At 39.6% G+C, this 15,919-nt stretch overlaps 1 protein-coding gene across 1 annotated transcript in view; it reads left to right on the top strand.

Moving 5' to 3' along the window:
- Positions 1 to 15,654, top strand: part of PRUNE2 (prune homolog 2 with BCH domain) — a 289,354-nt gene extending 273,700 nt beyond the window's left edge. Inside the window, exons 18-20 of the mRNA XM_040256916.1 lie at positions 1,442 to 1,480; positions 5,958 to 6,005; positions 12,536 to 15,654. Of these exons, the coding sequence (XP_040112850.1) occupies positions 1,442 to 1,480; positions 5,958 to 6,005; positions 12,536 to 12,566 (118 nt within the window). The 3' untranslated portion in view covers positions 12,567 to 15,654. The remainder of the gene's footprint in view (positions 1 to 1,441; positions 1,481 to 5,957; positions 6,006 to 12,535) is intronic.
- The last annotated feature ends 265 nt before the right edge of the window (positions 15,655 to 15,919 follow it).

Raw genomic sequence — 15,919 nt, 5'->3', positions numbered from 1 at the left:
AGAAAATTAGCCCAGTCTGAAATCAGATTTATAATCACTGACTATAGTCAGTTCTTGTTATTTGTGGGAGTGATGTTCCTACAGATCTGAATAACATACTGAACCATTGTTTCCAGGGGGAACACAGGGCTAAGTTTCTGTGAGTGCTTGTTCACAGCATTCTCATTTGCCAATTAACATACAACCTTGATTTATATCCATTTATGTTTAAAGATAGCTTACTTGATCTGTATTGTTGATTCACTGACATTGAACTCAGGGCCAACAACAGTATAACTTGTGCCTGAACAAAGCTTATCTAACACACACATACCTCCGTAAGGCCCATCACAGCCATCTTGTGCTCAGGAATACTAGATGGTACTTAAGCATAATGTTTGGGGAACATTCTTAAATAAAGACATCACCAGCAAAAAAGCACAAAAATAAAAATAAACATGGCACAACACAGACTGTAAAAGGTCATTCGTTTGCAGCATGAGAGCTGAGACGAGAAGGCAGAGCCCCTCTGGGCTCCACCTCAGCTGGGAACCCACACATCAGGTGACTGAAATTTCTGGGCACTCTGTTAAAGTCCACAAGTGACCATGAAAGTGCTAAAGTATTGCTGAGGAGGTTGCAACTATGGTTTAGCAAGGAGGTGAATTTGTGAACACGCAATCTGCAAATCATGAGGATCGGCTGTATATAACTATAAATTCGAAATAATTGATTGTATCGAATATAAATAGGTTTCCTCCCCAAAGGCAATTTGACTATTATCTGGGTAGAATACTCCTGTCACGTTTTGACTGTCCTGTCCTTTTTTCCATCTGTCCACTCGTTTTCCTCATTGCATTCATTTTTTTATCCTGTAAGGTACGATGAAGAAAGATCTTATAAGAGAAGTGTGAGGTAAACATCTCCTGATCTACAGTTCACGCTGGATCCTTTGTGTGTGTGTACACCAGTGTCTTACTTGTGGGTGACCTCAACAGGCTACCAGAGGAAGAGGTCCTGGTATCAGTCCCTTGTAGGATATCATTTCCAGTCTTTGTCGTGTGTCTAAAGCTGTTGAGGTCAACCTAATTTGCAACTGAAACCTACTAAACCAGATACATCCCAGACTTGGCCCAGGCTGCAAGCTAATTTTAACTAGCCCTGACAACTGCTGTGGCTGTTTTCAGCTTTATTTCAGCCAGCATGCTTCCAGTCTCCTTGCAAGTTTTGTATCTCCCTTTACGAAGGACTTTGCAAAGGAAACGTACATAAACACAGACTTGGGAGTTCCTAAAACACCATATGTAATTGAAGGCATGTGTCTTAGTGCTCCAAAGGTTGGTTTTTAAAAGCACATACGCTCCACTTTCGTTTGGCTCTGCTTTGACTTCTTTTTTGTGACTCTCTCACGCTCTGCTTGCTTCTTGTTTCTTTTCTACACTGATAATTTTTGCTCATGCAGACTGGATGAAGATCTGAGGGAAGCATCTGAAGCAGCTAAGTAAGACTTGGTTTCCATTCAGCAGCTGGCAGTGATGTTGGCTTGCATTTCAGGAATGAATTGGGAGAACCTGCATGCCTGGTGTTTTATTCTTGCATCCTGTGCTGCCCTTTAAAAGTTTCCTTTGTTCCATGATAGATGTAATTTCTCTTATTTGTACTACAATCTGTTTGTCCCCCTAATGATCGTGGTTATCTTGTTACCGTTAAACATTTAAAATATATATATATATGCAATTTTAGGCACCACAGCAAAAGAAACATCACAGGCAGTGCCATGAATAGTGTAACAGCCAGATGATCACTTGCATACATTGAGGCAATAAAACCTCACTAACTCATACTAATGCAGAAAAATGGTAGCAACTTGAAATACTTCTGTAGAACCAAATTCCTGAATTTCCAAGATTTTTTTAAAAACTCCTATTCAGTGACTGGGAAATATAGCTTAACTAACAGCTTCTGACTTATTTGCATGAGTACAAAAAATATTGCTCACTATTATTATAGTTTTCAAAACAGCAAAATCATAACTTTAATGCAAATATAAAATGAATACATGCCAATGATTTTATTCAACTAATTATTTAATCAAGGAACCAGTAAGCTGTTAAAACCGGTTCAAAGAGTATTTGAAAAGCTAGATATCTATAAGCAATTTATAAAGGAACATTAGGATAAAAATGTTGGTTTAGATACAAAACTGATTAATGTTCAATAGGGCAATAAACTGTACCTCAGGGTGATCTTTTCCACTGGACAGAAACTATTGCATCTCTGCTCAGTAAAAATCTGCAAGTTAATATCTGCCTCTGCAGACCTGTAAGATCAATAGAAAGTCAACTCAACAGTGCTTCTAAAGAACATCCAGTAATTTTATTTCCAGTTCACAAATAATTTTTCTGACACTGTTAAATATAAACAAGAATATTTGCTGCATCAAGCTTCTTCATTGCAAAAGTTGCTTACACTGTTAATTTTTATAACTTGTTCCTATTTTAATAGATATTGCAAAAGCAGAAAGCCTGGACAATGTCTAAATAGCTACAAATTCTGAATAAGTAAGATCTAAGTTAGTGAAGTTCTTCCTATATAGGTATAAATGCCAGTTCGTCATGAAAACAATCCATTAAAATATTTTTCCCTACATTTTTGTAGCAGGTAATCTGTAGAATTATTTACCTACAGCATGGATCTTTGGGGTTAAAAATTCAAGGAAAGGTTTTTGCGGTAGAAAGCTTAGCGTTAGATTACCGTTAAACGTGCCTATAGTGTATAGTGGTCCAGTGTACCCTGTTAGCATTTATCTGTGCTCAAATTGCACTGTCATGAGATTTCCCCAAAGAGAGAGCGAGCAATCAGTTTCCCTTTCAAATTCTTTTTTTTTTTTTTTTTTTTTTTAGGATAACAGATTTATTAAATTAAGAAGCTGTTTTCAAGACAAAAATATAGGGAGGGAACGGGAACATCAATCATTTTCCAGCCAAACCCACTATGGAGTCATAGTCATGTGCTCGCATTATTGCCATAAAATCTTGCCTCCTTCAATAGGTACTTTCCCTCTATATGCTTAGCTACCACAAGAGAACGCTTATCACTTTTGGCTTAGTTGTGTCGCTTTCTTTTTCCTCTCAAATTCATTTGTTCACTTATCTACCTCCTCAGACCCTCTCCCCAAAGATATAAATGATCTTGGCTGGTCTTGAATGTGTTGATAGCCTTCCTAAAGGAAGGAGCAAGCTCATGCCTAGGACATAGTAGATGCTCAATAAATTTCTGCTTCATCAATTGGTGAATGTGCTTAAGACTAAGATCACTGCTGAGGCGCAGTGCTTCTCAAACTTAACAGCACATCAGAATCACCTACAGTGTCCTGGGCCTCACCCCCAAAGTTTCTGATCAACAGGCCTGAGAATCTGTATTGCTAACAAGTTCCCAGCAATGCCAATACTGCCAGTCTCAGGACCCTGCTTGGAGAGTCACTGCCTTAAAGTAAATGGCTGAATAAAAATAATCAGATTTGTCCTCAGAAGTGTATGCTCTTGCTTTGAATTCAAAGGGTAAGCCATGTGTCTGAATTCCCCATTAATTTTACCTCTTCTGATGGTGACATTGTAGCTATGAGGAACCGAAAATGTGGAAGGAGAAAGAATTTTACTGTTGACCCCACAGAATCCTATCATTTCCTCATGCTAACTATATCTTAACTACCTTTGAGCCTCTGAAGTGGTCCCCCAATCCTTGGACAGACACTAGATGATGACTTGCAGTTCAGAAAACATAATCACTGCGTATCTATGGTTACAGGTTCCTTTTATGAACAGATGCCCCCTGACTTTCCACGTGACCTTAACTAGAAAGCGTCAGGCTGTTTCTAACAAAAGCAAACATATACCCTGTCAGGGAACAAAGCCTATCTGTTCAGTGTTTGGTTTTAGTCCTATTAGTGTTTTTAAACTTTTACCCTCTTCCCATATACACACATGTACCACCTTCACCTCTAACTGACTTTCAGAAGGAGATTCCCTCAGCCAGTCTTATTTTTTCTTTAAACCTTAAGTTCTGAACAGGAAAGAAAATATTTTTAAGAGGATAAATTGTACATAGAGAGTCATTCTTATTTTGCAGATGGTGAGGAATCTATCTGCCTCTGGAGTGATAGTAGTACATGAACTGTAAATTGCTCTTTGCTTTGGAAGGATTGCTGCTAAGTTGCTTCAGTCGTGTCCGACTCTGTGTGACCCCATAGACAACAGCCCACCAGGCTCCCCCGTCCCTGGGATTCTCCAGGCAAGAACACTGGAGAGGATTGCCATTTCCCTCTTCAATGCATGAAAGTAAAAAGTGAAAGTGAAGTCGCTAAGTTGTGTCCGACTCTGAGCGACCCCATGGACTGCAGCTTACCAGGCTCCTCTGCCCATGGGATTTTCCAGGCAAGAGTACTGGAGTGGGTTAGGGTTATGCAAAGTTAAAAAGCAGAAACGTTAGGTTTAAAAGACTGCCTGCCTTTTCTTGATTCCATTTCAGCTTTACTAGGTTTTTCTAGCACACTGTCAACTCTTGCCTGACTGTCCCTGTTCACCAGAGTTGCCAACTGTCTTCTACAAAAATATCACCACCAGCGAGAAGGGTAGGGAGTGAGGGGGGAAGGCCTCTGCTTTCTCAAGGAACTAGCCTTCTGCCATTTGCAAAATACCTAACATTAATAACCACACCTCTTATGTGTAGACAGAAACCTTTGCTTGTGAAATTATCACATTACAGAAGGAGCTCTCACATATAAAAAGGAGCGCTATGCTGTGCTGTGCTGTGCTGTGCTTATAGTCTTTCAGTCCTGTCCAACTCTTTGTGACCCCATGGACTGTAGCCCACCAGGCTCCTCTGTCCATGGGGATTCTCCAGGCAAGAATACTGGAGTGGGTTGCCATGCCCTCCTCCAGGGGATCTTCCCAACCCAGGGATCAAGCCCAGGTCTCCGGCATTACAGGCGAACTCTTTACTGTCTGAGCCACCAGGGAAGTGCAGAATCTCTTAAAATAGTGTTTGTTTGCTGAAAATAAAATATTTACCAAAGGGGGAAAAGTAAAAAGTTGAAGTGTTAAGTATAATTGGAAATTAATATAAAGCAAATTTGAAATTTGCTAACAGAGGAATCTCACAGAATATCAAAAGCAGCTTAATATTATACAAACAAGCATAAACATGTTCACACACAGTAATAAAACTCTCCTTTATTTTATGGTTACATGTTTCTTTCTGGACATGATCAGTTTCAGTTAATGTCAGGACTGGCTTGTTTGACCTGAACACAGCTGAGCTGTGAGGTATTTTCTGTGACAATACGAAGGAAAGCTGACACTGGCGTTTTCCCTTTTAGTGTCTTGGAAAATCTTCACTGTTGTGAAAACTGAAAGTTAACTGGGTTCATACATGAATAAAATTAGAGGGATTGTCCTTTGTGCATAAAATATTATGTGGGTTACAAATAAAAATTTGTATTATTCTGTTTACCGAACACGATAGATTTAAAAGTCAGGAAGAAAATAACAAGGATAGAAGCGACATAGAGGTCTTGGGAGTTTTCAATCTTCCTTTTATGTTTCTGAATCAGGAGCAATTACTGTATTGCAAAACTGATGGTAAAGGAATCAGAGCTTAGTCTCATCATCTGTTCAGGTGTAGATTAGATGTGTTCAGTAGTAGCAATGGGACCAGACTAATCAGTTTCAGTTCAGTTCCATCACTCAGTCCTGTCTGATTCTTTGCAACCCCATGGACTACAGCACGCCAGGCTTTTCTGTCCATCACCAACTCTCGGAACTTGTTCAAACTCAAGTCCATGGAGTTGGTGATGCCATCCAACCATCTTATCCTCTGTTGTCTAACCAGTTTAAAAAGTTCAAATCTGTCCTGTTTATAAAGTGGTAACAGTAGAGAGAAGAATGTTTACTGCTTCCTTTTTTTCCCCTTGCACTCAGAACTAGCTGCCTTTACAATGATCCAGAAATGTCTTCTATGGAGAAGGAGTAAGAATTCATCATCAATTAACAATTATGTGGTTACTCACTGTATTGTATGGCTGGGCTCTGAAAGACAAAAATACATTGAGGATTGGGTAAACACCGTTTAGATGTTCAGCTTTCACGTTCTCTATGCCTGAAACTATAAACCTAAAGAGAAATGTGTCCGCTTAACACCATCTCATTCATGATCACCATTAGATGTCTTAAGGAAAACCCAGCTTTTTACTCGGTGTTCTATTTTTCCAGCCCCAAAATGAGGAGAAAATGAATATTAGAGCCAGATGTAAAAGCGTTTGGGCAAGAAGAATCCAACTGTTTTCTGAATTACATCATCCATATTTTAATTAGTGAAAGTAGGGACTTCCATTTGAAATTATTATTTTGATGGGTGGGAGAAAAAACATCCTTATTTAGAAAATTCAAGAGGCAGCTGAGCCTAGATGGAACTTTAGAAATGGTCTTGTCTATCTAGTCTCATCCTGTGAGAAATAAAAATTGAGCATGTGTTTACCATGTGCCAAGTTCTAAGTAAAAAGCTGCACCCACCCTATCTCATTTTTATCCTCAGAATAAGCCAAGGAAGTACATTGTACAGATAAGGAAAGAGCAGCATAGAGAGATAAACTGACCAATCCAACGCTGTTCAGCTCGAAGAATGCCCTGGAGCTGGGACCAGAGCCTTTGCAGTGCAGTTCCAGACCCAGTGGTTGTGGTTTTAAAATCAGAGACAGGTGGCCTTGGTGCTGGAATGGGTGTTCAACCTCTGATCTAACCAGGGAGGACAAAATTAACGCCTAAGACAAGAGTTCCCTTCTGTCCAGTCAGTTTCAAGGAATAAGCTGTGGTCACCATCATGTTCTCAGAGAGAACTTGGCCATCCAATCAGGGGCTCTTAATTGGGTGTGAGTTGTGGAGAATTTAACATTGACCTCCTTCACAGGAATCCAGGAGGGGCTATTGTCACCTTTTGTTCTCTTGTGACCGCCTTTTCCCTGGAGGAGGTCTGAAGGGAAACTGGAAAATCCCGGTGCACTGGCTCTGGAGTTGCCATGGTGACCTTATAAGGAAGTTTATGCACAAAAACTCAAGGGAAGGTCTTTACTGACAAAGAACAAAAGCCGTAAAGGAGACCTTTGAAATCGCACAGCTACTTTTCTGAAGGTTTCACTGGTCCCACCTTTTTGAGATGAAGACCGCAATTGCTTCGAGCAAACTGCCACGTGAAAATTCCACAAAACAAAAATACCATAGTCCATCTAAAAAAAGATTTTTTTTTTTTTTTTTTGCAAATCATCCCTTTCTCAGCAAAGCAGCGCCCCCTAGAGCACAGTCCTGCACCTACAGCTAACGAGCTGCGTGGGCAGAAGGTCCCCTCACTGACCTACATACAGCTGCTACATCTGCGGGCTTACCCACTCCTCTGCCTGCCTTGTCTGTTTTGCTCCCCATCTGTATATTAGGCTGTCTGGGTTGGGAAGAGGGCAAAACACTGCTTCTGGTTGGGCTTCATTCTGGGGCTGGGCATGCGGATGGGGGTGGAGGGGATATGTTGCAAATTGTTTACGTTACTTGGCCATTTCTTAGAAAATATTAGTCTCCCTGCTTCCCCTTTCATCAGCCCTCTCTTTCCTAAGCTCTTTCTTACCAGGCACATGATCACAGTGTGGAGGATGAGATCTGGGATGAGGGGCCAGAGTGGCCAAGATTTTTTTTCTGCTGACTTCCTGCTCTGGATTTCTGGCTTTATTTAGTATCAGACTAAGAGGCTTCATTTACCTTCTAGTTTCTGAGTGGAAGCATTTTACACCTTCTATAGCTAGTATTAAATGGATACGCTGAAAAACGGGCAAAGACTCTTCCAAGGAGCTCCATTAGGCCAAGAATAAGACGTACTGGGTGCTGATGTTGTCATAGCCTCCCATTTCCTCAGAGAGAGAAGGGAAGGTTAAGTCCATCTCCCACTCTTCCTATAGAAAACAGGTCTATCATTAAACAATGTTGTCTGATACTTTGTAAAACACAAAGAACAAAAAAACCTCATTTAACACATATTAGGAGGCAAAAATAGCCTATAGAAAATTATCAAAAAGTTACTATGTCTCACTGGAAAATTAGGTTATAGAAAGTGAAGCCTGTCTGCCCAGTGAGGAATGCTCCTTTCATGTTTGAATTCTGATTAAAAGTAAGTTTTTTTTCAAAAAGCATACTATTTTGAAAAGTAATACAGATGTTTCTTTCCTTCACACTCAGGTTTGGATTTCATTTTTTTCATTCATCTCCTAAAACTTGCAACATGACTTTTTATATTCTTACATAAAAAGTATACATGGTCCAGAAGTGGGTCTATGTGAGGAGACTTAAATTAATAGCATTGTCCATAGCTTCATTAGCTCCACAAGACCACTGCTGTCTTGTAATCTTCAGGTGGTTTCCTGCATTTACTTAAAAAGCATCCACTTTTGACTATCTTCTTGCTCTTTCCATAAACTCGGTTATTAAATTTCAGTCTATCAGCATTTGTGTACCAGAAACTGAAGGGATAAATTAAACCCTAAAAGGTTTACAAAAAAAGTTAGTATGAAAAATCAAGTGTTTCAAAATTGTCTGTTATTTTCAGATTTTTATGAGGTGCCTTGATGGTGAGGAGAAGGGAATGGCAACACAGTCCAGCACTCTTGCCTGGAGAATCCCATGGATGGAGCAGCCTGGTGGGCTGCCGTCTGTGGGGTCGCTAAGAGTCGGACACGACTGAGCGACTTCACTTTCACTTTTCACTCTCATGCGTTGGAGAAGGAAATGGCAACCCACTCCACTGTTCTTGCCTGGAGAACCCCAGGGCCGGGGGAGCCTGGTGGGCTGCAGCCCACGGGGTCACTAAGAGTCGAACACGACTGAGTGACTTCACTTTCACTTGACGGTGAAACAAAGTGACCATGTATACTTTAAACTTTTCAAGACGATTTCAAGTATTTTGACCCAGATTCTACTTTTCAGACAGTGTGCTCCAAAGTTTGATTTAATAAATATTCTCTTGGTCTATGAAAGAAACTGAGCCGCCACCATGTAAACAGCAATAACATTCCATTCATCAGTCAAACTTAACATATTCTTTCGGGAATAACTGCAGCTGGGAAATACATTTTTGAAGCAAAAACAAGAAAGACCTGTTTTTTTGAAAAGCATATTAGAAAAAGATTGAAGGGTCAGAGTGGATAAAAAGAAGACACCTTCATGGTAAAAACCCTGTTGATAAGGAAACAAGTCAGATCCTTGAGGGCATAAAGAAGAGATTAATATCCATGACAACCTGGCCTCTCCTAATAGTCAGTATGACTGGGTGTGAAAACTCCCAAAGGACAGAAGATTATTGCAAGTAGAGTAATCAAGCAGTGAGATATGGTTTTTTACATTTCAGAGAGACACTGAACTGCTACTATTACTTACTCTACTACTGAACTAATATTACTGCTACTAATAATAGACATGTACTGTATGTTCATTATGTACAATTGAAAACATTTTAGACTAATCCTTAGCAAGCTGTTCTGTTTTACAGATATAGAAATGGAGACTTAAAAAAGACAGGTAGCCTGGCCAACGCCAAAGGGCTAAGAAATGGTAGAATTGCTGAGGGTATCTCAAAGGAGTATACCTTACTGCTGTACCCTGGATGGGTTAGCTTTATTTGCAGAACTAAGAGAATGAACATTTGCTGCAGATTCCACAAGTAAAGCACAGTAACCTTTGCAACATAATAAATGTAAGGCCTTCCTCCCTCCAGAGAGAGGAAGGGCAGATCTAAGCGAAGTCCGCACATACTTCCCAAATTACCCAACTCAAACAGAACATTTTTATTTCGTTTCCTCTGCGTGTCCACTGGCTGTGGTCAGTTTCTCTGGTAGGTGTCAGAAAACTGTGATATGTTCACAAGAGGTAGAAGAAAGACACAAGTGGCCCAAAGACACTTTCGGCTTATTCCCTAGATATTTGGAAACTCAATAGACATTCTCTTTCCTTTTTTTCATCTTTTTTTTTTAATTGAAGTATAGTTGATTTACAATGTGTCAGGTGAATAGCAGTGATTCTGTGTGTGTGTGTGTATTCAGATTCTTTTCACTTGACCTAGAGATGATCAGACTAAGACAAATACCACATGACACCTCTTATATATGGAGTCTAAAAAAAATGATACAAATGAACTTATATACAAAACAGAAATAGACTGCCAGACAAAGAAAACATTCATTTTGTTTTGGTCATCAAACTCAGGAGACATTCTTTAAAAACAAGTTTTTCTTAGGCTATAAGGATCCATCTCATTAAGGTAGCTGTGCCCTTTTCAGGCAAATCCTTTGGCTTTAGAAAATGTTGGAAGGTCACAGTGAAAACAGTGGAGTCACAACCAACAAGTTCCCAACATGTACCCTGGAGGTGAAAGCAGGTCCCTCACACCCAGGGACATGGTACACACTCTTCAGAAGCACGCAGAACCCAGCATGTGCTGTCATGGAAATGACAGACGATCCGGGAGCAAAGTGGCCTCTACCTGTGGGGAGGGATGGGTGGTCCAGGGTAATGCTTGCACTTGGCTTATTAGTTTTCTTTTTCTTTTTTTTTAATATGATAAAATACAGCTAACACAAAATGTACTATCTTAACCATTTTCAAGTGTACAATTCAGTAATATAAGTACATTCATGTTGGGCAACCAATCTCCAGAACTTTTTGGTCTTGCAAAATTAAAATTCTATTCCCATTAAATCACAACTGCCACCCCACTGCACACCACCCCTTCTACTGTCTGTCTCTATAAATGTGCTTTAGTGAAATCGCATGATATTTGTCTTTTTACAACTGGCTTATTTCACTTGCCATAATGTCCTCAAGGTTCATCTATGTCCTAGTTTCCTTCCTTTTAAAGGCTGAATAATATTCATTTTCCTGGAGGAGGAAATGGCAACCTGTCATTATAGGTATACACCAAATTTTGCTATCCATTCATCCATCAGTGGACACTTGGGTGGCTTCCTCTTTCTAGCTTTTGTGAACATTGCTGTCGTGAACATGGGTGTAAAAATATCTGTTCAAGTCCCTGTTTTCGGTTATTTTAAATATATATCTAGAGAAGTGGAAGCTGGGTTATATGGGAGTTCTATTTTTAATTTTTTGAGGAACTTCCATACTGTTTCCCTTAATAGCTGCACTAATTCACAATCCTAACAATGGTACACAAGGGTTTCCTTTTCTCAGCATCTTTGTCAGCACTTTTTCCCTGTGTTTTTAGATCATAGCCATGGTCATGGGTGTGAGGCAGTACCTCAATGTGATTTTGAGTTGTGCTTTTTAAAAACAGCTTTACTGAGATAGAATTTACTCATTTAAACTACACAGTTCAATGGCTCAACCGTGTCACTGAGTTGTGCAAGCAACACCATAATCAATTTTAGAACATTTTCCTCACTTCTAAATTACTCTGTCACTCCCATTTCCCCCCACCCCAAGTCCCTGACAATCACCAGCCTACTTCCTGACTATATCTGCCTCTTCTGAGCCTTTCCTATGAATGCAGTCACATGAACTTTAGGACTGGCTTATTTCATTTAGCCTCATGTTTCCAGAGTCATACATATAGTAGCAAGTTTATAACTTTTCACGTTAGAAATGTACTTTTGATGAATTTAACATACAATTTTTAAAACTCCAAGACACATTATCTGGGAGGAAGCGTCAAAGGTGCTATGCATGAAAATATGTCAACAGTGGTTTTATTTGGATGATGGCCCAACAAGTAACTTTAAATTTTTTCTTCATCATTTTCTGTAATTTTCAGAAATAAAAAAATAAACATGTGCTTCTTTTATAATGAGAAAAAAAATGTATTATATGTCTTTTCAATGTATCCGGTCTTTTGTCTTTGATTTTATTATTTACTTGACTATGCCAGGTCCTAATTGCAGCATGTGGAATCTAGTCCCCTGACGGGAGATTGAACCCTGGCCACCTGCATTGGAAGCGCAGAGTCTTAACCACTGGACCACCAGGAAAGTCCTGGGAAAAAAAAATGTTTTTAAGAAAATACTGGAGGGCTTTTTACCATTGTTTTCTTGTTTACCACTGTCATAATTTAGCACTTGTCAGATATTCCTTATATCAGGCAGATCATTTATTTGCCTCTCAAGAAACAGTCATTTACAAGAAAGGAAAGGTGGATTTCCAAAATGCAATAATAGTCCTTAATCCATTTAAAAATGAGCCGGCACAAGAGTCTTTTGCCCTCTAGATCATTTTGAAAGGTGTAAAATGCTTCTAGAAACAGTTTGGCAAAAATAAACAGACTCCATCTTTTAGAGAAAGCCTTGGCAACTCGGGAAAAACTGTGTTTTTACCAGATTGGTCTAGTATAAGAAATGTGCATGAATTATTTTCAATAAGTCCTCAGGGAAAAAAGCAACAAGCACAGGCTCCCTGAATCATTACTGCTTCTTATTCAGTTTTCCATGTTGCTCATTTTTTTTCTTCCTTTCTTTTCAAAGTATTAATCTGAAGCTGAAAGAAAAGCCCTAGTTGGCCACATCTGGACGAAGGGGCTGCTTTTCTGCTTCGTGGTTCTGTTGAGACATACCTACCTGGAAGAGACAGCACTGATGGTACTCTGTTTCCACTTTGCACTACCTGTTGCCATTCTAAATTTCTAAGGGGAAAACAGTAAGAGAATCTGTTTACTCTTAACATGTTTTATGGAATTGTGTGTATTTTCCTATTTTGCCAATTATGTGCCTCAAATATTTTAGTTGACTCTTAGCAAGAAAGTAGGACCTTCCATTTCAATATTTCCTTAACCCTTGGTACAGTGGTATTTCGTCTCTTTGTTGACTGCTATTGACCACTGACGTTAACTTCAGTCCACTATTCATTGTGAGTGGATTTCTCCTTGGTGATCACTTCAAGTTTAAAATACACAGGAATCAACAGTCCCTAGGAAAGTTGGCCCCACATAAACTCCACCTTTCAAACCCTAAGCTTCCTTAAGACAGCCATAACGCAGACACAGGTGTGACACCACGTCAGTTAAGCATCCACTTGGTTCTTGTCCACATTTATTCTAACATCTTCAAAGGAAGCCAGGTTTCCTAATTCACACCAGTTTCATTTTAGTTATCAAAATGGGCATTGTGTTTTCCGTGAATTTGGTCTTTTAAAAAAGTAATTTCTTCAGTGAATGTTGAAGACCTCCAAACTGAGAAACTTAAGGATCAATGTTCACATTTCTGGTAGCTGTCTTTGATTCAAGCCATGAACTTAGTTCAAGATGTCACACTATGTGCTAAGGGCACTATGGAAGGCAGCCCCTCAGAAATTCATTTTTTGGTAACATTGAGTTATCTGAATCTCTCTCACATGCATTATAAAAATAATCTGCTTTAACACACTCACAGGCTTAACATTAAATATGAGTATGTACTATCCTTTGCAAAATAGTTCTTTATAGTCTTCATGTGTTTTTTAAAATACCAGCATGGTTTAGAACCCATGGGCCTCTAGAGGAGGGAGGGGTTGGTAAATCGAGCACCCCACCTGTTTCCACATGGCCTTCAAGAACGGTTTCCATACTTTGGGTTGAAAAAAAATTTTTTAATATTTCATGACATAAGAAAACTATCAAATTTCAGTCCCCATAAATAACGTCTTATTGAAACATGGCCATACAAATTTGTTGACAGACTCTCTGCAGCTACTTTCATCTTGCAGCAGCAGAATGGACCATGTGGCCCATGGAGCCTAAAACATTGACTCTCTATAGACAGTGTTTGCTGAGCCCTGTGCCAGCCCATGCAACCTTCCTTGGCCTCCCATTTGTAGTCAGATGCTGGTTTCTCTAACAGTACACACAAATTAGGCTGCAAACTAGTTTACTCTTAAAAAAAGAAGCTTTTGGCATCCACAGATCAGTAAGACTCATGCCTGCTGACAAAGGCAAGGAGTCCGAGCCATGAACTCATGGCTCAGGTTGTGTTTACACAACCCAAAGTGAAGCCTGCTTAGAAGGCTTTTGGCTGTTCAGAGGTGTTGCTGAGGTCCTGTCCTTACCCTGGAAACTACTCACAGACTCCACTATCACATATTATTAACATGCTCTTCAAAATTAAACTGTAGTGGAGACCAGGGTTCCACCATAGTCTGAGAGTGATAACTATCTCCGGGAGAGCTTTTGGGGACATGTCGAGCCCTCGGTATCATGAGCTTTGAAGTAGACATCTTTGCACAGGTTTCTGAATTTCACTGCCTTCATCTGCTTCATGTCTGTCCCGCACCCACCTGCCAGACATGCTCTCATACACACAGGTCGGCTCTCTCTCCTCCATAAGCCATAGTTAGTATGTCCCCTTCTCAATCCCTTTCAACTTGGCATCCTACTAGATCATTCTTCTGGCTCTCCACCCTCATAACATCTGGCTTGTCTGATAGAAAAACCCTGGAGCACGTCTTCTTCCACAGCCCACCTCCACCTTTAGTGGCCCAAATTGTGCCTTTCCCAGAACTTAGCATGGACATAAGCGCAATGACCCGGTTTCCCAATTTGTTCACCCAGTTTGCTCACTGTTGCCCTGGTATCATTATTAATAATGCCCTCTCGCTCAGTAAAGTCCCATTTTGGAAGATGAATTATGTGGTCCCCTTAGCCACAGGAAGTAATGAAGAATTCAGTGTTCAGCTTAGAGGTATGAACTGGAGGACACAGAACTATCCATAAAAGGTTCTTGTGACAGTCAACCAGACACAACAACAGCCTTGGCATTTACATTTTCTTTGAACTTGTCCAGCCCGTTCATGGAAGGCTACTCAGGTGGTATTCTGTTTGGAGTTTTATCTTCCTATGTGGAAATTATGAGCATCTTTCCCAATCAATGATTTTGTTTGGACTGTTCAATGGGCTGCATAACCATTCTGATAGTTAGGCATCTGCTATTTTATTATCTTAAAAAGAAAATTTAATTGCACGTGCTAGAGAAAAGCTACCATGTAAATTCAAACCAAGTGAATAGAAGCCTAGAAGAATTCTGAAAAAAATAACCCCTCAGCAAATAGGCAGACAGATATAAACATTCACACCATTAGCTATCTAGCTTTTGCATTCTGAGCATTCTTGCTTTGGTTCTGACTTCTGGGAACTGTTTGCACTTTTCCTGTAGATTTTTTGTTGAGGGAACCAAAGGGTCATTGGGGCAAAAGTATTGTTTTCCCAAAGTGTCAACTGCTATTCACTTAGCTCCTTGATTAAGAGAAAGAACAACAATCTGCACAGAAGATATTGTCAAGGAGTAAGAAAGTCTGGCTGAGGGCAACAGCTGAAGGTGGAAGAAAACCCGGAAGTTCCTGTTGAAGCCATACAATGTTTTATGGGGTTATCTTCTAAGACAAAATACCGACACATGTGAGGAAGTCACTACCCCACGCCTTTGTGTTATTAAGGTCTTGTTTTAAGTATTCAGTTATGGTACTGATTTTGCAGCTCTCATCTAATTAATCATAATGCCTCTGTAGTTTGCTCCCTTAGAAATATTTAGATGTGCACAAATGAATCTTTTATATGTTTAAAGGTTTTTTTCTACCATGTATTGGATTGCTCAGAATAAAGTATCTATTAGACCTTTGTTTTAGTAAATACTCTACCTAAATAGTGTGAATTGATAATATAAAAATATGTAACAACACTATATATATTCATATATATATATATATATATAGACTCTCTGTATAATTCAGAAATAAAAAAAAAATGATTCCACAAGTGATGGCATTCTTTCTCTGTCAGTAAGAATCTATCTCCAGCTTCACTTTTCAGGAAGTCTTATCTGTCTAGCTGGGCCCTCAGTCCTTGAGAACAGGATAAATCTTGGCATTCTTGTCACCCAAAC

This window comes from Oryx dammah, unplaced genomic scaffold (assembly GCF_014754425.2).
Source record: "Oryx dammah isolate SB20612 unplaced genomic scaffold, SCBI_Odam_1.1 HiC_scaffold_1, whole genome shotgun sequence".
Taxonomy (NCBI): domain Eukaryota; kingdom Metazoa; phylum Chordata; class Mammalia; order Artiodactyla; family Bovidae; genus Oryx; species Oryx dammah.
The sequence above is the reverse complement of the archived record's forward strand: the minus strand, read 5'-3'. Positions and strand labels throughout refer to the sequence as shown.